Here is a 24,601-nt window from a genome sequence, read left to right on the forward strand (position 1 = left end):
CATGTTTCATGGTCAGTGATGTCAGCTGGTGGAGGGCTGGACTTAAAAACTGACCCATGACTGCCCAGAAATACTAATCCTAATTATGATTGCGGTGCTACTGAAGCAGAGACAAGTTCATAGTCCTATTATCAAGCAACTCCAGCTGGTTATCAAATAAGACTTTTTATCAAAGAAAGTGGCATCTCAGATCATCTCCAAAAATTGTGGCTCTACAAGCAAATCCAAACATCTTGGTAACATCACTGGGCAGCTAACAAGCCACTATCTAAATAAAGGAGGAGATATCCATAGCTTTGATCGTCAGTGGACACCATTACTGCCTCTAATGTGACCACCAGGACAAAAAACTATTTTAAAAAAGGGTACCGTATATAAAATAAAAACGAGAAAAAACAAGGATGAGGACTTTTTTGGGCATTTGTGCCAGGCATTGTTGGACTCCCAAAAGAAAATAACCTGTTCGAAGCTATAAAGACTGCATAAACGTGATGGCTTTGCCTTGTTTTTGCTCACTGTTTGCTTAGGCACCAGAGCTACCTGGTTTAATTTAGGCACCAATGTCAAAGACTTTCCTGTGTGTATATGTAAGATGCCAGGGACAATAAAAAAAAAAATCACAGTATTTGTCACCCTGGGAATTACGACAGGTTTATAATTCTCTAAAAATAATAAATATGAGCAATTAAGTCAGGGGGGAAACACATGAGCAATCTTGTAATTAAGTCTGATTTGAAATCTGGCTGCCAAATAAAAATAATAATAATAAAACGGTTCAAGACAACCCACACATGTAGAGTCATTTGAGGGACAAAAGTTGATGGCCAAGGCATTCATAAAATGCATATATATAGACAGAAGCAGTAGTCACGATATAAAATGTGATCTTAATGAGCCATGGATATTCATTGCCACAATGCTCTTGATTGTGTTTCAACCAAGAGCATCGTGACACTACACAGCTGCATAGACTAAGGGTACTATTTCTCCAGACCTTTATGCAACTGCTAATTAAAAGGAGCCTCTGCAGCTGTTTTTTTCTGAGTTTTTAACTCCTCGGCAAGCCGCAGCAAATATCTTACCAAATCTTGCATCCAAATGGTGTAACGACAGGCAACACGGAGTGAGGTTAACTATCTGAGAATTCTTGCATCTGAGGCTCGGCTCATTTAGTAATCGAGTTATTTGATTAGTTACACATTCCCATGCTCCCATGTCACAATAATCTTTCAAGAACTTATTTTCAAAATTTTAATACACATTCTGGCAACACTGTGAATTCAGTGCTGGTGGATAGCGAGGACCTAAAATCTCAAAACTTGGCATTGGTGCTAATGTGCCAATTTCAGCTGACTTTCTAATACCTAACAAGCAGCAGTATGTGAGCACATACTATCCTAATATTGTATACAAGACTTCCGCATTGCACCAGTGCAAACTGGGTTTTGGCATCTGTAATTGCAAAGAGAATGCAATTACAGACTCTTTGTGTGTGTGTGTGTGTGTGTGTGTGTGTGTGTGTGTGTGTGTGTGTGTGTGTGTGTGTGTGAATGTCATGTAAGTGCTATTTGGAGAATAGCGCGCTATTTTGGATGTTTTAGTAGAGCTGTCCCTTTGTACATGTCCGATGTCCAATTTTTATATACTATTTTATTGACATAAAAAAAAAATATTAATTAGTTTATTAAGAGCAGCTGGTGCCCAAGGAGGCAGACACGACAATATGATTGCAAGGACAAAAACACAAAAATTATTCTACCTTCTTTTGTAGTTATTTGTAAAAGGAAAATCACCTTATGGCTAATAGTACTGCTCAAACAGCTACTACTCAGATTCTGAATTTGAGCTTAGGCTGCTAAAATACAGGGCATCTCAAAAATAATCATACGATTTCAAAGTGTTTTAATTCCGCAGCTGTTCACCGGTAATGATCGAAACACGTAGTGTTAGAAAGAGGGGATTCATGAGTTTCACATGGTTACCAGTAGGTACCACAAAAACAGCAGTGGCTGCAGTGAATCCAGACATGCTCACAAAAAGGACGGGATGAGTTTGGACACATGCCGTGCATCTGGAGGGTCACACACTCTTTATATTCAGCCATGTATTTTAAAATTTACTGCACGCTTCTATGTCCACCACTTTAAAAAAAAATAGCCTTTTGAAATCGGATTGTTCTTCTTGATACACCCTGTAAAACACAAAGTGAGGGTTGCATGACTTTCAGTATCTGAGAAAATGAACTTGGAAACAAGCTTATCCACTTTTGGGGCTCATTAAAGTGTTTAACGGTTTTAAACACCCACCATTAACATATTTGTGTGTTTAGCTCATCGGATCAACAGAGGCTTGCGTTGGTTAATTCAAGGCTATGATAATGACCAAACATGAGCACGTCAGACTCTGCTGCCACTTATTTCCTTCTCTGGCTTTTTCCTCCATGCTCTGTCGCAGTCGGCACATGCTAAGTGTAGGCCAAGGCCAAACACCCACAGGGAGCGACCCTGTCCTCCACACCGTGCCTAACCCATGATGAGGGTTCTTTCTAACTCCCACTTAACCCTCACCGCATACTCAAATATGCTTCCCGCTGCCCAAAGACACGAAATAGACCAAATAAACATGCGAGACTGGTGAGGAAATGCGAATGAATGCTGAGATGAAGAGCAAAATTTGTAAGGACGCAGAAGCCAAGCTGGCTGAAGCAATGTTGGCAATGTACCAACACACACACACACACACACTTAGGTCTGCAGCAGAGCGAGGTGTCAGAGCCCGTTAGAGGCCTTTGGCTGGACGTAGCTCCAGAACACGCTGGACAAAAGCGTTGCCTGTCTCCCCTCATTAAGTGATTTAAGATCCCGTGTTCTCCCGACTCCTTTCATCGCCGCCCAAAGTGCACACATTTAAAAAAAGCCCAACAAGAATGCCAGGGCCTGCTGACATGAATGGGGTGAAGAGGGGCAGGAAAGCCAAGTTCATGGCGGAGGACCAGGGTCTAAAGCTGCACTACGCTAGCCATGCCTATTAGCCTGCGTGCACATGCAGGGGGGACATGTAGCTTGAATAAACCGCGGTACGATCGCGGCTTGGCCCCCCGGGTGGGAAACAGCAGCGCCTTAATCCATTAACAGTTCTTCCTCCACTGAAGAAGCAACGTTTTTCCCATGAAGGTTTAGCTCTGTAGAAATGCGCCGTTTCCACATTCCTGGCTAAGAAGGCAGTGCTATATGGGGGAGGTGGGAGACGACGGAAAGATGGAGGTGCTGCATGGAACGTCGGAACTGCTTCCAAAATCAACCTTATGTGAGCGCTGGTTTGGTTGAGTCGTGTCATAATTATGAGTGATTAAAGCTGGCGATCGTATATCACACAGTTAGTGGGATTTTCTATGAAAACTCCATTACAGCCTCAGATCCGGGCAGGATCTGCCAAAGCTTTTAGCAGCTGCTGCAGAAACATTACCGTCTTTGGTGCATTATTACGCCTTAAAACTTTAAAACGTTTCGTAAAAACTAAACATTGAATGCGTTAAGAAGCTGCAGATTGCAGTGAAGGATTTTGCATTTAAGTATTTGGCATCAGCAGGAATTTTAAAGGGAAAAAAATCATGGAGTAACGAAAAAGATTTTAGCAGCTGTGGCAAAATCGTAAATCATTTAAGATAATTTTTTAATCTGTTATTGTTTTGCAAAAGTTGTCTAGGAAAATTGTATTGTAGCTTCAGGAAATTTCCATAAAATAAGTGTTGTCAAAATCTTGAATAAGCCAACATTAGCGTCCAAAAAGCTCCCTCATATTTGTTTACAGTTTAATAATTTGGTTTATCAAACCGTAAAAACTGATTACATTGTTTTTTCAAGATATTCTAAAAATGAGACCATTTCTGGTCTAGAGTCGAAAGAATTTGGAGACATTTCTTTCTGTTATTGATGTCTAATGGTCATTTTGAAATGTAATAATCTTTGGTTGCTCGTTGAGAATTTTACCGGTTTTGGGCTCATTAAAACTAAATTATTCCAATTTTACCCGTTAACTTTATCAAATTTATTCTGAAGTGTGTTTTTGGATAAAACTCATGGAAATTGTTGTTTTTCAAGAAATGATGGCAGATTGCCTAACCAGAAAAAAGAAATACAGTGGGATTCTCTTCAGGAAATACACTGTCTAGCCACTTTGTCCGACACACCTGTTAGGTATACTGCTTGTTAACCCAAATGTATTGGAAAATCACAATAACTCAGTGCATTCTGGCATCCAGACAGGGTCGATATGACCTGCTAAAGTTCAACCTGAGCATCAGAATCAGGAAGAAAAATTAATTCAGTGACTTTGACCAGGGCGTTGTTGTTGGTGCCAGACAGGCTGGTCTGGTTATTTCAGAAACTCTGGATCTCCTGGTAATTTCCCACACAATGAACTCTGGAATTTTCAGGGGATGGGGAACAGTAACACAAATAAAAATTTGTAACAACCAAGGTATGCAGTAGAGCATCTCTGATTGCACAATATGTCAAACCTCAAAGCAGATGAGCTATAGCAGCAGAAGACCACACCGAGTCCAAATTCTGTCTGCTAGAAACAGGAAACCATAAACCAACCATGGAACAAGCGAGCATCGTTTAAATACCACGGCCTGAGTATTGTTGCTGACCACGTCCATCCCTTTGCAACTACAGTGTGATGACTTCAGCAGAGTAACATACTGTCCCAAAGCTCAAATCATCTCAAACTTTACTCTACAAAAATGGCCTCCACAGTCATCCACCTTTAGGATACAGTGAAATGAGAGTCACAGCTTGGTGTGATGCTGTTGTTATGCATATGGACCAAAATCTCTGAGGAATGTTTCCATCATTGCACTGAAACTGCGCCACAGAGAGCGAAGGCAGCTCTGAAGGAAAAAACAGGGTCCAACCCACCACTAACAAAGTGTACTTAAAAAAGTGTAGTTTTTTTTTTTTTCACTTTAACCAAACAAGCATTTCAAGGTGTTCCCCCAAAAAAGAAGTTTTTGCATTTGTGTATGCTTATGGCATTCAGATATACACACACACAGATATAAACATACCACACACAGCTTTAAGTAACACCTGAAAGGCAGCAGGCTCCTGTGGGTCATTATGTCATCTGGTAGCATTCAGATTGTAGCTTTGAGAACGCCTCTTCAGATCCACCACCGTACAGGATCTGCACTTAAGAAACTTTCTGCAGCCACTTTGATGAAGAGGGGACTGTGTTTGAAGCTGGTCGACTTTCTGAGAGATGTGACGAGGAGAGGAGAGCCCCTAACTGAGGAGACATCAAGAAACCTATAATTCCAATTTATCTGGTACTGCACAGCACTGCAGCACAGAGAAAGTGAAAAGGAAAAAAGATGTCTGTTAAAAGAGAGAGCCTAATTGGAGAGTGGCTGTGGTCTGAAGTGGTCAGTGTACGGAGAAGGCAGAAAATGAACACCCCCCCCCCCCCCCCATCTCCCCCCCCAAAAAAGATGCTGTGAGCAGCCAAAGTCCAATTAGTGTGGTATATGATGTGGGATCCAAACATTTGTTTACAAAAGGCAGGGTTTTTTTCCGTAGCTCTCACTCTCACAGACGAGGGACCCCGGTCGGATTCCATGGTGGCTCCACAACAGAGTGGGTGTGGCTACACCACACAAACCTCTGGGCCTTTTCACATTACACTGCGCAACCATGAGGTCAGAGGAAGGCTCTTTCTTCCTTGGCACAAAGGAGTGATTTTTCACTCGCCCCGTGAGAACAGCAGGGAATAATGAACTCTCGGGCCCCTGGTATCACGTTCGGTTTCACACGCGTCAACTCCATTCTGGAGCGGAACAAAAGGGCAGTAGGAGAAACATTTGTGGGGAGGGAACAGTGTGCCCGGGGCATGCCATGCAGGGTGAGTTTGATGCATTTTAATGGCAATATAACCCATGCGATTAGGGGGAAATTGTTTCTTAATACATATGTGCCAAGTGTTCCTTATGGCAGGATCTGATATTTTTGCAGCTGATCCTGCAGCGTGTGGCAGAAATGACAGGAAAATCAGAGCTGCACTAGCCTGAGCCGCTGTCCACCCTTTGTCCACATTATGCTTTGAGCAAATGTCTGGGTCTAACCGAGCTGTGACTTGACTCTACCAGATGGGAGGGGAGTCTGCAAATCTTTGGATTAAAGACTTCACAGTCTGGAATCAAAGCCTAGCTTCAAACTGAATCATCTTGGAAATTAGGATCAGTTTCACCCAAAAAAGAACTTTAAGAAATTAAATTTCTGCAGAAGTCCAGATGCTTTTAACTGTTATTTTAGTGTATACTTACCGCAAAATAGAATAACAGTTTTTTAGCACAACCCGCTGTGCTGCATAGCAGGCAAGCTTTACAGTATAATACTGCCAGCTGTTTGGTTACCATTATATTGCCATTTGAGTGTTTCTATAGTAATCCTATAGTAATGTCTGTGTGAGAGATAAGTGAATGTCCTTACCTCATACCACGAATTCAGTCTGATCTTTCATGGGCATGGAAAGATGAGCATTGTCACCGTTCCCCTACAGTTACAGGAATGCTGCTGTATTAACCATCGTAGCAAATACTGTGGCATTACATGATTGAGCAGTACAAGGGTCTTGGTAATACTCGCACATTTATTAGCTAAATCATAAGACTTTAGTCGGCCATATTACACATCCACAAAAATCATTACAACACCTCTAAACGAGCCTCTTTTAACGAACTTTCATCGAAACAAATGCCGTATTGTATCGTAAATGGTCATTTAAATTTCCTAAAAGAATCAGCATTTATATCGTATTCGACTATAATAGCGTAGAACCAGACATTAGTGTACAAACAGTCCATGCGTAACAAATATTTTATTACTTTAGTCCATTCATTACACGATTAAAAAATAAAGGAGTTAAATTATCTTCCAAATCGGCGAACTAAGCTGGAAAAAAATCGAGAGAGACAAATTATTAGCGCTATCAGCCACATGCTAGTCTATTTACTCCATGTTATTCCTGCGGAATGAAACGGAAGATGTGAAGTTTTTAAAGGTATAAATGTTTTAGAAACAATGAAGTGATGCTACTTGAACATGTAGTGTTTTCTGACCAGTTTCCCTGAAAGACTGGTACAAGAAATCTTATTTTTGTGGAGTAATTCTACTTTGACATCTTCTAACACATCCATCTCGTTGCACTTAGTTTTTTTTTATTCGGAGTAATTTTCCTTCAGTTTCTGCTTTCCAGAAAGAGAGGCTCCTCAGGTTCCTCACCTGCTTGACTGTATATAAATGAAAGTGTCTAAATGTGAAAGCAGACTCTCCCGAAATGGAAAGTATCCCCCAAAACACACATTTAATCAGTGAGGCAGAAGTCAATCCCTGCCACTCTAGCTATAAGAGACTCCGTACGTACGAGCACGAGCACCCTGCTCTGTGTCATCTGCTCGCTAAACTAGAAAGCATTTGGGCAAGGCCAGACGGATTAGGCTGCAGTTACTCTGACATGAAAAGCTGCTCTTAATTCGAAAGCTCTCATGGCTGATTAATCACAAATTATGATCAAACAGCTGACTTACAGGATAAACATATGACACCCTACACACAAGTCTGCATCCGTGTGTGTGTGTGTGTTTTCCTCTGTGTGCAGAGATGCATGGCCTTTGAGCATGTGTAAAAGTCTCCCCAAAGTCTGCACACTCATTTTCCACAGCAGATTAAATGTGTGTCTGCAGCCACAGAGCACACCGCCAAATTAAAGTCCCCAATGTGCTGACTTTCATCTGTGCAGCACCTGAACTTCTTCTTACAGGATCACAACCAAAGCAATTTGCTCCGAGGATCTGGTCACAAAACTGCTCCAGATTTGGACTAAGGCTTAAAACATTTGTGTTTTCAGCAAGTTGATACTGTACTGAAATAATGCAAAAAGCAAAGAGAAAAAAAGCTGAGGAAAATATTTTTAAATAACCTCAAGCTTTAACAAATGTCCACTGGGTGTGTGCTGCACACATGGAGGAAGGGACTTCAGCTCAATCCTGGCCGAGAGCTGAGGAGTTAGCAGAGCAGCCAGGGGTAAAAGTGGATTCTTTCTTTTTTTACACGGTAGAACAAAGCTGTCAAGTCTGAGAAGGTTTAATTGCCCTTCTCATTTCTGATAGCAGAGCAGCAACAGCTGGTCGACTAACATCTGGACAGCAGGGTTAGCCAATACGAAAGTCCTAAATGTACTAAAAATCTGAACTGTTGTCTTGTTTTTGTTTTTTTAGCGCGGCTTTGCTGTTAATCCTCATATATTTTTATGATGTACGCTTGCTTGGTTTACGACATGCTAGCTTAGAAGAGTTCCTACAAAAAATGAAAAAAAAATTGGGAATGAGGCCCAAATTTTATTGATATTGCTTTACAACAGCTTTCTGCTGCTTTACTGTGAGCTTGTATAAATGGCAAATTAAATTAAACATATTTTGGAGTGTAAATAAAAACTAAAGCTCTACAAAGCCTAGGATTTTTACAAATTCTAAAATGATGCTAAACACATTTTTTGGTCAAAATCACCAAAATTTGAATATGAAGAGAAAATAACATCAATCTACATGGTCAGTTTCTAAGTTTAGCAACATATTTACATAATTATATGAAAATGTGTTAGTTTCACGCATGCACAGATTCACGTGCATTTCAGTATTTTACTAAACAAGGTTTTCATATTATACATGCAAATTCTTCTTCAAATTATCATACATGCAAATACTACAGGGATACAGCACCTGTTTTGTAGGGACTTAACAACTTTTTCAATTATAATAAATACTTTTGGAAAACCAAAAAGACATTTTGCGATTATGACAAACACAATACAAGACTTAGAAAGCTGTTCCAGCTACTTTTGAGCAAAAGCTAGCTAACAGAGAGAAACATTTTCTATTACATATATATATATATATATATATATATTTACTTTTTTTCTTAAGTGAATTTTCCATCGAAGTTCTGTGACTTCTGACATATTTTAACATTTGGACAGCAAAGCTGGGAGACAGCATACATTTTCAATATTAGAGTTTGTGTTTCTAAAACAGGGTCCGCACTGATTTAACCCTGACCTATACAAAGGCAGTTTCTCTAATAAAGTCATATTGCAGCTGCACGTTAGTATTTTGCAAATTCGGTTTTGTCGTCATTCGTTTTGGATTCTCATTAAAAAGCAAAGTGAGAAATAAAAATCAGAGTAAGTAAGGAGGTGTGGAAGCAAAAAAAGCAAACTCAGCTCCATGTAACCATCTAACATTTCTATCACGTCATGGGCACTGCAACAGTGTGTATGTGTGCCACAGTACATAGTAACCATACAGTTTACATCTCCCAGAAAGCAGCAGGATTCTGCAGCATGGATTCAACATGCTGCATTAAGAGCTTTGCTCCCTTCAGGCTACAGTAATTCTGGGTTATTTCTACCCTGGTGTATCTGGCACAGTTCTGGTTATCAGTGCTCTGCGGGCCAATGAAAGCACAGCTGGTCCATGGCTCATTGGCTGCTGAGGGGTTATGATTTAATCCTGATTGGTGACTTTCTACAAGAACACACCCAGTTTTTTTTTTCCCTTATGGGTGCAGTGGTGGGGGTATCAGGGAAGGTGGTGGGGGGGGTGCTTGGATCAAATTTGCATTTTACCCATTTTCACTGTAGTGTGCAGGGTTTTAACCAAATTTTGAACATTTTGAAGGTTTTTAACGACATGGACGAAATATCGGCAGATTGTTAAAAAAGACTTCTCAGCTGGGGCTTTGGCCTCGCAAGTTGATTTGATTTCACCCGAAATAACAATTAACATCATTATAACAAAGTTGACGCAAACTTTCGGCCCACACAGAATCAAAATTTTATTTGCAGTGATTTCAAATAATCGCTAAATAATAGCTACTAATTGGAAAAGTCAAGAAGTGTGTCAAAGAGTCGTGCTGCATCACAGCACCACATCTCCCACTACACTGCTGGGTTGCTGGGCAAAATTTAGAATGGGCCTGCCTCCATACAGGAGTGGATTGGTGGATGGTAAATGTGTGTGACGTCTTAGCCGGCGTGTTTCTCTAACCCCCCTGTGTATCGCGTGTCTAGACCTCACCAGCACTACTTCTGGAAAGACCATGTGACCCAAAGAAGCAGTCACAGGACTTCGACACCCAAGTCCAAGTCCATTTTCCCCCCATCCTCTTCTTCTTCAATCAATTCTTTCCTTTTATTCCAGCCAATAATCAGAGAGGTTCAAAATAAGTGAAATTGAGGTAAAGCGACAGAAGGGGAAACCAACGAGACATGGCGGCATTAAGGCGAGGTTCATTCCAAATCCAGTTCGCCTTTGAAAAATGATCAAAGAAATTTTCCCCCCCCCCATAATTTAGGCTAAGCAGTCATAAGATTTAAACATCTGAATGCTTTATTGAAAGATTTAAAAAAATCCACATTTGAATGAAAATTTAAAACATAAATGGAGGCTTACATTGACTACATTTTTGTTTTAACATTTTTTCATGATATAAAAAATGTTCCTAAATTATTAAAATCTTTGACTTTAACATTACATTTAATTTCTTTCGAATTTTATTATTTAAATCAAGTTTACAGCACCATACTGTCATATGTCACAGTAAAAGTCTAAGACAACTAGTAAACTACAAACTTACATATCAATGCTCAAGACTGTTTTGAAATGCTATTTATGTGTGCTAAAAATAATATATCTTTAAAACTTATTTTGACTCACCTTGTATAATAAATATATATGTATACATATGAACTATGAATTGAGTTGCAGAGAAAAATATGAACTTCAATTATTTTTAATAAAAATACATGTATGTTGATATAAATTGTACTTTTTTACATATTTTAGTTACAAATGTATAACTGTTTTTTGTTTGACTATGTAAAAGACATATGAAGACATATGATCATATTTATTGTAGATGCAAGTACAGTTATTAATATAGTTTTGTACATTTACTTAAAGTTGCTGATTCAGCTCCTAAACTATACATTTAACGAAAAATATTTTTTTAACTTCTCTTCCCTGTAACAAATATATAACCCCTGACATAAAAAAAGAAAAAAAATGACACCTTTCTGTGATTTTTATTCCACAACATCGATTTGTATTTTTTGGGGTTTTTTTAGTACGTTGATGCAAAGAAAAAATAATTAGTGAACTTTTGGTGACCAGGCTTTTGAAACTTACAGAAGTGCACTAAAACTTAATAGTCACCTCCGTCCAGAGACAGAAATATGAGTACTGAGCCATAAAGACTTCTGATGGAAACCTAAGCAAACGGCACATTCAGGAAACAAATAAAACATCTTTATGAGCGAGATTTTATGATCTTAATAGGCACACTCCCGGTCCAGTGGCCTCTAAGTGCTCCGCTGGACAGGTCTGTGTTTCAGAGCCGACTTCAGCCACCGGCTACTGTCTGCAGAGCCACACGCAAAAACTCTGCACACTGTTTTTATTACGCTGCCTGCTGGATAATTAAAAAAAACACTTTCTATGCCTGTGAAGCTGCAATAAATTCCCATTAGCTGTGAGCGATTTTGCACTTTAAAACACTGCATAAGAGACTAATTCAAACACAACAAACTCAGTATATGTAGGAATCATATGGTCTGAGTAAGAGAAACTAGTTCCATGAAAGGTTTTATAGAAAATCGGTGGTTTGGCTGTGCTTATTAAACTGCAATAATCAACATATTTTCCACTTAGTTCACTCTAATCCTATATTTTATTTTTAAAGCAGTAATTTTTCAGCAAAAGCAGTGATTAATGTTTAAGTATTTTTAACGTTGGGGAATTTTCTTGACTTAATCTGTTCATTCCATCATTCCAATTCCCTGAAACTTTAAAAAACCCTCATCAAAAACAGCTACATTTTCATGTATGCAAGGGTAAATTAGAGTGATTTATGAGTTGGATTAAATCAAGTATTAACTCATGACTACCTTTGTAAATTGAATATTTGTAGCTTTTATTTAAGTCTGAACGTAACTTCTTTCTCCAAGAAATTAAAGAAAACTTTTTGTGAGTGTTTTTAATATTCAGTTTATTTATCCCTTTACTTTCCTGTTAGTCTAATAACTATTTGACGTTAAACCGCAGTGAAACTTTAGCCGTCTCCTCGCCTGTTCTTTAAGCCTTTCCTCAGAGTCTTTGATGTCGGATGTGGCAGGTTATCTGTGACCTTGTCCCTTTTGTTAAACAGACAATGCGGGCTTGTTGGGCCATTAGTTTTTCTTTGTAGGTGCTCGTCTAGGTGTGATATCCACCCTGCCCCTGCTGATCCCGCAGTCGACCTAAAGAAATGCACTACGGGGACAAAGAAAGCCTTCTGGGGCCAAAAATACCCCAAAGTTATTTACTGCATTCCAAACCAATCAGAGTAGAACTACCACTAAATTTATCTTAGCTAAACATCGTCAAATTGAAGATTAAAACCAGTGCATAAGAGGGGTAATAACAGCTGATAACAGCTTCTTGTGTGATTCATGAGAACGTAGTACTCCGCTCTGGCGGAGAAGTCTCATTGGCAGGGAAGAGGAGAGCAGCGATTGGCTGAGACGGTGACATAGGCTGTGTCGACTCAGCGCTGGGACCTGTTACGCCAGATGCCCTCCTCTCGTCCCCTGCAATGTTTGCAGCCCCACGCACGCGATCCTTCGCTCCGCTTGGCTGCACCCTCTCATCGCATTACTTCTGCTATTCTAACTCCTCCATCAATTATGCACTAGAATAACTCAGAGCCTTGATGGAGCCAAGACATAAAAGGGGATCATCAGCGCGAGCGCTCGCAGCGTCTGCCCGCGTGTTCCCACCGTGCTGCTGCCATTGCTGCGACCAGTGATATGAGCCAAGGTACCAGCTCATGTAAGGGCAGCTGTGGCGGCGCACACCGAAGGGTTCGTGCAAAAATCAAACGCACCGTGTATGCTCAGCATTGTGTTAGTGGGTCAATCAGAAGCAGCATGAACAACAAGGTGAAAAAGCAGAATTTTAAGATGCTAAACTTTTCCTGCCCTCATTGTTGAACTAGCTTCTTTCTAACTGGACTTGAATTTTGATTCATTTGAGGCTGGAGTGCTCGAAAAAGCCTCAAGAAATCAAAACTACACTAGAAGTCACGTCATTTTCCAAGATTTGTTTAATCTGGTTTCATTTCAGTGCACATGTCGAGTCTTTTTGACTCTTTTTAAGGGTGGGAAAAGTTGCAGTTGTCTCGTTTAGTGTTTCATGCTAATTTTGATAGTTACTGTGCTGCTTTTAGCCTTTATCTATTTTCTGTTAAAGTTTAAGCTCCAGACGTACAATAAACATTTTTATCTCCAGTAATACAAAAATTCTATTTGTCAAATAATTTCCCTCCATAACAGAGTCCAAAAAACCTGAATTATCTTCAGAGAGGTGAAAATTAATTTTGGCAACGCAGAAAAAAATCTCATTTTCACCAGACGTCAAAACGAAACTTTTAAAATATTCTTGAAAAAAAGGAATCGTTTAAAAGATTCTCGGGGAAAAAAAACAAGGAATATTTTAAAAGATTCTTTGCGCTCGATTGAAGAAAACCTGACTTTAAGGACTCGGTAGGAGGCGTAAAATACGCCAGGATCAGTAGCATGGAATGAGAAAACATCAGAAACTGCTCGTGTGATAGCCCGGGATTCGTAACCTACTTTTTTTTCCCCTGAAACAAAATGGAGTCGAATTTGGAAAATGGCTGCCTGTGCTGCACCGCTCCGCCACACACCGCAGAGAAAAAGGCGAAGAGGAGGGGAAGTCAGTCAGCCACGTCTATGGAAAGTGTACAGATCTTGGCAGTCTGAGATTTCAATTAATGGCCCTGAAGTTCGAGCTGTACAGTGATAAAATACCAAAAACAATTTAATCACAGTCATTCATCACCAAAGCAACAGAGGCCAGGAAAGGATTTGTGAGAAATAATAATTTTTTTTAAAAAGGCCAACATCGTGTCGACCCTTGTGCTAAAGTCATGGCGGTCCTGACCTGGATTTCTCCTGGTTTGCGTGTGAAGGTTTGTCCAGGCTCTATCGTGAGATCACAAACAGCTTTTTTAATATTTCATGGGTCCCAAAGCACCAAGTCTGCTGAAATCCAACAGGAGGAAACACTTTTGAGTTTCAACAGGCCGGCGAGCCCCACGAAAGGTCCCGCAAAGCCACACCAAGTTCACTAAACAACACATGCAGATAAATAACAGTCAATATTTTTCACCGCAGGAGTCTGAAAATGGCCAAACAGCTAAAAAGCCTTCTCTGTTGTGGTATGAAAAAATCACAGCTCTTAACCAGCATCAGATAAACCCCCATACCAAAACGATTACACGAGACATTTGAACCCGAGAAACAAAAGCAATTAGGCAGCAGCAGAGTCTCCCACAAAAGCTTTTGGTTCATCAGGGATATTTTGGTTTGTCTTTGTGGCTAAAACCAACAAAAAAAAAATATGCCTATGGTACGTGAAGCTCTGAGAGCTTCATCGCTCTGTGAATCACACATGATTCAACAAACTGACTGGAACAGTAACACGCTCACACATCAGCTTTGTCTAATTTCTTCCAAGATACACAGAAAACCCAAAGTCAGCAGCCGTTTAAAATCAGGAAATATCGTCCCATTGAGGAGGTACGCATACTTTTCGTTTCAGGCCTCCCTCCAAAAGCCGCACTGACCCAAATTTAGTTCCAGAAACACTGACTTGGAGGTTTGGCCCCTGCTGTCAAAATGATCACATTTGCTTTTCATCAAGCATATATCTGAAGCCAGTTTAGGTTTCAGATGTAATTGTGTATGATTTGAATCCACCGAAGTGCCAATTTTCTCATTACATCCATTTGTCTTAAACCAGAGGAGACAGCAAAACCTTTTTCTTTGCTGCGTCAGAAAAAAATCAAACCTTTATCCTCATCAGTCTAAAACAAAAAAAAAAGCTCAAGGAGACTAATTCACTTTTAAATAATCCAAACATGTCAAAGAAAACTTTTCCACCTGATTCATTTACTTAGTAAAATACACCTGTAACTTCATTAAAGCAAAAATTTATCACTGTTGTCAAGTCATTTTATCGGTCGTAACTCCTGAAAAGTCCCAGTTAAGCAACTTCATTTGAACTTTTGTTTCCAGCACTTTTCTTCTTCTTACTTTCTGGTAAGAAACAACATAGAGTGAGGCCAAAAAACGCATTACAATCAAGAAAAATGGATTAAAGTTGACTGGCACTGGGTTTGCATGAGGTAATCTGGCTCAATAATTCACACAGTACCCACACATTTTCCTCCAAAACTGATGATTTTAGTGTGAACGGTGGCACACAATTTAAGAAACAATCGGCACGCACGTCTCGACAGTTTTTGGAGTCCGGAAAGGGACGCCAGGATGGCTGGGCAACCACCCTGCCATCTTTGATATTAAGTGATGCCCTGCAAACAGCGGCAGCCGTGCCCAGTCTGTTAGCAGCTTAGTGGCTCTTAGGACTTTTTTGGAGGCACTTTTTTGAAGCTTTACTGCAGTCATTAGGAGTTAAGACTGATTAATGTGAATGGTCAGGCAGGGCCTGGCTTTCTGAGGGAAGAACAGAGAGGGGTGAAGGGTCTCACAGGAAGTGTTTTGTGTCTCCACACAAAGGGGAGGCTGACCTCTTAAGCCCCTTAGAGCCTCTTTGCTAATACCCTCACCGGTGCCTACAAAGACACAGGGGATGCCATTTCACCACTCACATTTAAAGAGCACACACATACACACAAAAAAGGCCCGCTAAGATTAAAACGGCAGAAAAGTGAAGCTCTGTGCAGTGGAGTGAGACGGTGTGAGATCAGGCCTGAAGAGTCTCCCACTAACACAGTGACTGTCACGCATATCAAACGCAAGAAGCCAAACTCTCACAGTATCTGATCTGAACTCTTATGGATCTTATCGAGGATCTGCTAAGTCACAGTTAAAGTTTTATTTCTTCAACACAAAGGGAAAAAATCTGAAGAAAAAAAAAATACATATATTACAACCGGTTCCCTGAAACAAATTGGTATTTTTCACATTTTACATTATTTCTGGTTCATCTTTAATCACAACTCTTAAAAATCAGCTACAAAAATCTAATTGTACCGATCTAGACATGATTTATTGATGCTTTCTAGAGTCTGGTCCTGTAATCTGCCTTTTCTTGGTCTAGATTCTGAGCAGATTTGCATGATTGACAGGACAATGTGTGAAAGGCTCTGGCTCATTCTTTACTTTCACTAGATCAAAAAACTTTTAATGGCATTTTGCCTCATTCGGGTTTCTTTTTCTAAAACTTGACACAAGTTTTGTTGCATAAGCATTTTTCTACTTTCCACTTTTCCTAAACCGAAAGATGATGTTTACCGTTTTCTGTCTTTTTTCAACTTGCACTCACTTTTACTGAATTCCTCACAAAACTGACGCATGTTGATGCAAAGTATACATTTTCAAATGTACAGTAAGCACATTTTTCTATATGTCAAGAGCCACTCTAGACTCTAGCACCCTTTTTTAGTCTATTTCAAGAAACCTAAAAGTGCAACAAACTGACTTTTTTCTTCATTCGTGCAAATTACCAAGCATAATATCGACATTCACATACATTTTACATGTGTGTGAATTTTTAGTTATGCTGCAAGGGCAGATTTTTTCGCTTTATAAAATTCAAGAACTGGGTAGTTTTTCTTTCCTCTATGATTTTAATTGAACTACTTTGATCTTTTTCAAGAAAGAATGATTTGAGAGAATTTGTAGTAAAAGTAACTCACACTGTACTATAAAACTATAAGGCCGTTTTTCTTTTAAACTTTTGTGAAAATACACTTTTAATGCTCTTGAGTTGCTTTTTTCTTCTTTCTTTCGAAACACTTGAAACGTTGATTTGTACTGAAAACAAGTTGAATTTATTGTATTCGGCAGATGTTTTTCATTTTGGTATTTTTTGCAAATACTAAGCGTTAGAAAATTCTTACCACACGTTCACAAGTATCTCGAATTAAATTAATACCTCATTGGCTGACTTTTTTTCACTTCTTTAAATCCAAGAAGTGGCATTATTCTTTAAAAAGTCTTTTGATGATGTAAAGGAGATTTTTTATTATTATTTTACATGCAAAGACATTTTCAGATTTCCTGAGGTGCTCTATTGGAGATTTAATGATTGATTTATTATGCATAGCTTATTATTCTTTCAGTATATCAATGTTTATCCCATAAATCCATCTAATCGTGTACCATGAAATTATACTTCTTAGGATTTTTTTTTTTTTTGCACTACTTTAGATTTTTCTGACTCTTGGAGTAATTTTACTTAAAATTTTCGGAGAACTGCAGTAATTTAACACACAGTCATCTAGACTACTATCAGCCTTTTCCCCTGCTTTGCCGAAATGAGGTTGTATTCAAATTTTGGTCAACAGATAATTTTTTCCACTAAGTGTGATTTTTCTCCAGCATTGATTCCTGAAAATTCTTAAAGTGAGCTGATATCTCTTGCAATCTGTTTGGTGTCGTGGTGCTGCACTGTCAGCTGTTTTTTTCTCTCTCACGAATACGAAACTAAAACTATTTAGAATAAAAAAAGATGGAAAATCTGGCAATGAAAAACAAAAATGGCGAAGGAAAATGAGATGCATCGATATGTTGCTGTATCTACAGTGCATTGACTGTGCTGGACCTCAAAAGAGATACTGCTGTAAACCAGTAAACCCGCTACACAAGCTTTAGTCACTGCTTCCTGTCAGTCACTCCCTGGCAGCCTGGGGCCGTGCCCTTATTAAGGCTGATTTATGGTCCCACGCTGATGACAGTGTGTAAGAATTGTGGGAGTTGAACCAACAACAGAAGCGATGGAGACACATTTGTGGTCGTTCCTACAAAAGGCCAACAGCTAGTCACCCATTAGCAGTGACCACGCTCAGGCTGAAAGATTGGCTTAAACCATAAACCTTTTTGCAGTTGTCTATATTTCTAGGCATTCCACATATTTATGAAACAGCCCCCAAGTGGCAGCAGACTACTATAACAGGTAGATGTATATATGCAAAACTCCGCATAGCACCAACGCAGTACCATGAGGGAGTCTTTAGTCAGAGCATAAAGGGAGGATTGAGGCAGCTTCACTCTCCAGGCAGTCACAGATGGCATGTAGATTGACGGGTCTCCGCAGGAAAGCTTTCCCCCTCTTTGCAGAAAACTGAGACTATAAAGCTCCCGGTTTAATTGACCCGAAGGTTCAGCCTTCCTGAAGTACATTCTGTAAGGTACTACTGATTAAAGTACACAGAGTGGTAGGAAACGGACATATGAGAAGTTGAATATGGGAGATTTCTTATCTGAGATTTGACGCTCTTTCATTTCATGCACTGAGAGACTGAAGTGCTGTGAGCGGGCTTAATGCTTCTGCACTCTGTAATAAAATGGAAGGTAAACCTCAGATAAGATGCCTCTCGTGCTCAGTTTATTGACAGTTTCTGAAGCCCCCGGTGCAGGAAATCACATTTGCTCTGCTCTCTTTGATGCCTTTTGAGACTGATACTTCCTCAGGGTGGAAACACTGATTCTGACCCCACCCTGGGATGCCGCGGCCTGGACACTGTTCCCCTGCTGTAGCCTCTGGCCTCTTATGTGTAAGTTTCTCCGTAGAAACCCCCTGCCCCACCTTAGATAGCACACACACACTCTTCACTTCCACCTCTCCCGTCTCCTCCTCTCTGTCTCTGCATAGCTAAAAAGCCGGCTATGGGCTGCTGAGTACGATTGGAACAATAGCGGCCTTTCAGGTGTTCTGTGCCAGCGCTGGGAGAGGACTACGGTCCTGAGACCCAGTCAATATTTGGACATGGTTGCCTTTTTGTGTCCGTTTTTAATCCAAGCGGAACCAAGCAGCAGGGAGCCGGGAAAAGGCTGAGAGGGGAAAGCGAGGGTAAACACTGGGAACAATGCAAATGGGGCAACTCACAATGCCACTGGGAAACTATCACAACATCAACTCGCCACCAAGTGAAAAATGGAGTATTGTTTCTTTAAGTGGAGATTAAAAAGAGAGCGGTGTAGGAAAAACAAATATCGGAGGTCATTCTGCCATGAGGAGAACTGTGCACGCGGAGGGTTTCACTGCAAACGGCCAATCATCAGAGAGGTCTTTTAAGTGAACACTTATACATGAAAATAGGCCACTGAAAAGATTCTTTGACTATCTTATGGAGAAATATGTTGCATCTGCTGTGGAAAGCTTTGGATGAGCATTATCAAGGATTAAAGGAAACCCCTGGGGTGACAGTGCTCCCCCCGAATGCTGGAATCCCTCTCTGCCCAGCTGTCAGGTCGTTAGTCCCACCCAATGAGGTTCTTTGATGATGAGGGGTATCAGTTTCCATGGCATCGGAGACACAAACAGCTTGGGAGATTAGGGTCGGAACTCAGCCCTGATTCTCAGTTGATCCCACCTATCAGCAACAAATAAACACCTTGGGCGAAGGCAACGCCTGCATGCAGGCCATATGGACCCGGGTGGGCTTTAATGAAGCAGCTAAATAGCTGGTGAGCGGGGAATTCGCTAATAGCTCCTTGTCAGAGCAGCACTAAATACCCAACTCGTTCACTTTATTCCATCATTTGGTTACTGACACAGCCGACTAAGCTGACAAGGAACATCTGTGGCTCATTTTTCTTACATGAGTGTTTCCACAAGGAAAAGCTGCAGTTTTTGTTTTCCAGGTTTCTTGCCTTGACTGGGCTGTTTTTACCCTGCTGTTACTTTTTTAATAAACGCTTCATATGTTACATTTATGAGGATGGATCACACTAGGTGAACATTTAATAATATAATCTCATAAAATTTATTGAGGGCCTGTAAACCACAACTGGATTTATTGCTAGTTTTCACATCATACTTCATATAGTTATTACTAAAGGTGGTCTCCATACTGTTGTGAGCATTAAAACCTTCACAGGAAAACACTTTATAAGGTAGGATAGACGTTAAATTAATAGTAATAGATAAGTTATTAATGCTTTATTACTTTGACATTAACAAATATTTGTTGGCACTCCAAGATCTGCTCAACTAAACATTTAAAGTTATTTCTTAAACATTTGGTACAACTTTTTAAAGCAGATTGCAGCAGCAGTTAACTGTAATACCTGAAAATACACCAACAACATTTCAAAAACTTTTTTTATTTTTGATCATATGTTTCTCTCCTTCTAAATGAGAAGTTCTCGGTGTTTTTTGGGGCCAGAGACTTCTTACAGAGGAGAAAATCGTCCAAGGAACCCCAGAATAATCCCAACGCAGATTTAAGTGGCTGGGGCTCAGCATCACTTGACGATGTGGACTCACTCAAATGGATCTTCATGCTCGCAGCTGGCTAGCTGGCTAAAACGCCGCTCTACGGAGCAGCAGGAATGGTCCGTTACACCCTGAGAGAAGCGGATAGTCTCATGATATCATGTGTCAGGCGCATAGGAGAGTTTCAACTGGCCCAAAAGATAACGTAATGGACACAATATGCCTGTTTTACTGGCTTTAATGCACTAATATACTAATAGTAATGGATCACTTTGCAGAAACAAGGTCCTAAAACGCCCTGAGGTGTGTTATTATGAATATTAGTGCATCTGTAAATCTCACTAAATCTTCCATCAGGGTTGGGCTGTAAATGTGAATAGCAGAAAAATGTTTTGCAACCTGAGAACACAAAAGTTTGTCTGCAAAATTGCTTTCTGCACATCTGTCGATACACATAATTCGTTTAATAAACTCATATTTTATGAACAATTTATTAAGTACACAGTTCTTATTAACCTTCTCAAACGGCACGGCCACCACACAGACAATATCTGACCTAAGAGGAGACACACACTCTTTGCAGATTTATGTAAAACACCAGCATTTTTAAAGTTTATATCCAAATTAGCTGCTTTCCAAAGCAGCATAGCAGCCAAGTGCGTCACGGCTAACACCCCCTTAAACTAATGGGACAGATTGTTTCTGTCTCCTCCAGCCTTTACACCAGACAGATTTAGCTGACAATAATCTGAAGTCCTTTTAATTCTTTTTGAGGGATTTAACATTTAAAAAAATAACTATAAGTCATTATATCAATTATGTGTGAGCTGTTTCTTTTTAACAAGTCTCCCTGATACTGGAGTTCTCTTTAATTTCATTAAGTAGCTTATACAAGCACAGCGACTCGCTGTCACTGACTGTGAAAGCTTTTCAAACTCCAGGCAAGACTGAGCCATCCTGAGGGCTGTAAATCCCTCCACCGCCGCTCCAAGTCCCGCTCATCTGAGCCTAATCAGCACCGAGCATCAGCGCAGGAAGATTGTTCCCCAAGATGAAAGCAAGGCAAACACGAACGCAACGTTTATCGAAATTACAAAAAAGGGCTCCTTCCAGCTCCTCTGAAACAATGGAAAAAACATGAAAATGTCAAAGCATTTCCATTTTTCACGACTCACTTCCCATTTCAATTCCAGAGCTCCTGTAGGGCATTTCATGAATGGCTGAGTATGGACTGCTGCTCCGGATGCCATTTTTCCTCACTTTGGTCAAATATGCAGCAGAAACAGGAGAAGAGGGGGGTAAGAAAGCTCATCTGGAAGTTGGGACTGTACCGCAGCAGGTTCCCAGGACTCCAACACTGAGTATGGTTACATTAAACAGCGGGGATTCAGCACCCGCCAGCTTGTATGGAATACTCTAAAGTTCTGCTGCGGGTCAGGGGCCCCTGGGCTTTTTAGCATGGCCCTCTTTTACATTATACAGCAAGGGTCAGGTTTAGATTAAAGTCATGAATGAGAAAAGGAGACAGTCATTTAGAGTTACTCATTTATTTAGTCCCTATTCTGTCGAGACAAAGTCCAGGCAGGGTGCCGTGCTGGGCCCGTCATCGGGCCCCATGGCCAGCGGTACTGCCCTGGTTTTGACCCTGACAACGGTCCCCTCTGTGCTGCTTAACCCGCAACTTGCCTGGTTACTACCAAGTGTGTGACCTCAGCATGTGTGGATCTCTCACAAGACTGAGCGCCACGCTGTGCCTTGGCCGCTGCTGAAATACCCCTGTGTACCCGCTTATTGTCTGCCCCAGCATGGGCCAGGAGGAGGGCGGACAAGGCGGAGGGGACACTTGGATAAGGGGGTGGGGGGGGGAAGCATGGCAACCAAGAAACTAGACTTGGGAACTGGGAACTGCTTCAATGCCAAAAATGGAGGGAGGAGAGGACCTGCAGCCAGCAAGTGTGACAGAAGGCTGTTATCAGACTCAGATATCTTTCTGTTAGCAGCAGAGCAAGAACTGCATCACCTCCTTTGATGTCACCGCTGCAGCATTTGCATTTCTATCATTAACATCCTGTCAGTTTAACTCCTCCGTAACACACACTTGCCCTCAGGGTGACCATTACAAAGACATACAAAGGCTCTTGATGTGTGTTTTGACTGTTGAAGCCCAGAAACCAGTTCCTGGCCTCTGAGCAAATGTTGATATAATATTTATTTATTGACTCATTCTGAAACTGCAGCCTGCTAATAAAGAAAGTATTCAAGCTGAAACAAAGTGACAAACACTCATCATATCACTATGTGCTCCGGTGCTGAAGGTGGAAAAGTGAAGCACTGAGTCACTGAGGGAGGGAGGCGCCCAGGCACAAGCAAGAGGAAGTTTCGGAGGAGAAATGTCACCTCAGGATCCAAGCGAAAGTTTCTGGGAGAAACCTCTCAAACAGGAAGCAAGAAACACATCAGATTACAATTTATCAGCGATAGTGCGATAGATCAATAACATTAACCCTAAGCTGACAGGGAATATCAGCAATCCCTCACAGGATGAGTCTCCATTTGGCACCAAAACGATCCTGTCATTTCTAATCGATGACAGCAGACTGCAAGCGGCTCAGCATTATTTTTAAAGCAGCACAGTAATGCATTCCCAGCAGCACTTGTAACACTTCTGCATTCAAATTTCCAGCCTGATAATGTGGAGCAAACAGTGAGCATTAATGGATAACAGCACGTAAATGACAGCCTGTGTAAAAACACCTTGTTGTTGAGGAGCTGTCACGGGGAGATTTATGCTGCTAAATGTGCACGGTTCATTACAAAGAAGACTCAGACATGAGGGGCAATTAATCTTCAATCAATGCAACAATCCATCAACAAGGAGGACAACAATTATTAAGGTGAGTGAGGCAGCGAGCAATCTGCCAGGCTTGCGTTTGAAGATTTAAAAATGGTGGCACTTAAAAGGCAAACGTTACATCATGGACACAAACAGGTGTGATAACAGCTGAGCCATTAAATTATCAGTATTTAACGTTGGGTTTTTTGCTTTGCTTCCTAAAGTGCATTACCTTCAGTTGCGCGCACCTGTAATGCCACAAATGGAGCTGAGAGTGTAACCACCTCAACCAATCAATCAGCCTTTTGCACTGCTGCACACGGGGCAGCACACGGGGCAGCGCACAGGGCGCTCCGGCGGGGCACAAAGAGCCCCCTCTCCCCGCTCCGTGTCGCTGCGTCCCTGTGGGATAGCGGGATTACTTACTTGGGGTTGGTTCTGTTCCAGAAGACGGCATAGCGGTCGGACACCACCTTGGAAGCAGGGTCCTGGCCGTACACGCACATCCCAATGATGAGGATGAGGAAGAGGATCATGTCCACCTGCGGCATAATTGCTGTGGAACTCCGATGAACTGAAAATTGGCCGAAAGTCCTTCTTGAATCAGGTTTAAAAGCTCTGATGTGTGCTGGTTGTGCCTGTGTGAATGACAGTCCACTTTTATTTCCTTAAAGATGGAGCTCTATTCTTCTGTATCTGGAGCTTAAACGCCGTCTTCTTCATTTAAAGCAGCAACTTGGGGTTTTAGCAGTCAGATCATTTCCTCGATCGGATCTACTTTAAATCAAGAGACACCACAAAATCACCGTTTCATCCACGGCTCAACTCCGCACCGCGCAGCGAACAGTTTCTCCAACTCGCAGTGAAACAGTTCAAAACAGGAGGCAGCCCTGCGCAATCTACGCAGTACAGAAGAATTATATATATGTGTGTGTGTGCGTGTCTTTTAGAATAAAAGAAGCAGCAGGAAAGTGTTCCTGGTAGCGCAGAGGTTTTAAAAAGAAAAAGCGCAGACACCCAGTCCCCGTGTCGCCGCTCTCGCCAGCTCGGGACCTCTCCTCTGGCTCCCCGTGGATCCAGCGACAACCACTCAAAGCAGCAGCTTGAGCTCCGGCTGAATCCGCAGCTGTCCGATCTCTCCTATCCAAGCGACCGAGAGCAACAGCACGAGATAACAAAGCTCTCGTGTAAACGCGCGCGGTCTTCAGGTTAAATGTCCCCCGACGAGCCGCTCTGCCACGTAACCGAGAGCGCGCCAGAAGCGGTGCGAAGCAAGTAAAAGCAGCGCCGTGTGGCTCCCGCTGCCAAGCTCTCCCGGACCAACCCCCCCTTCTCCTCCTCTACCCCCCCCCCCCCCCTCTCTCTCTCTCTCTCTCCCTCCCTCCCTCTCTCTCTTCTACCGGGCC

General features: G+C 41.3%; 1 protein-coding gene across 2 annotated transcripts in view; it reads right to left on the reverse strand.

Annotated features, from left to right (window-relative positions):
- Positions 1-24,510, reverse strand: part of LOC146705487 (ephrin-A5b-like) — an 83,483-nt gene extending 58,973 nt beyond the window's left edge. For both annotated transcript variants that reach the window (XM_085463168.1, XM_085463167.1), the window contains exon 1: positions 23,622-24,510. In XM_085463168.1, coding sequence (XP_085319294.1) covers positions 23,622-23,746 — 125 coding nt within the window. In that variant the 5' untranslated portion in view covers positions 23,747-24,510. The remainder of the gene's footprint in view (positions 1-23,621) is intronic.
- Between the last annotated feature and the right edge of the window lie 91 nt (positions 24,511-24,601).

This window comes from Copadichromis virginalis, linkage group LG7 (assembly GCF_057382275.1).
Source record: "Copadichromis virginalis isolate Kocher_CV1m ecotype Utaka linkage group LG7, C_Virginalis_male_GT1.1, whole genome shotgun sequence".
Taxonomy (NCBI): domain Eukaryota; kingdom Metazoa; phylum Chordata; class Actinopteri; order Cichliformes; family Cichlidae; genus Copadichromis; species Copadichromis virginalis.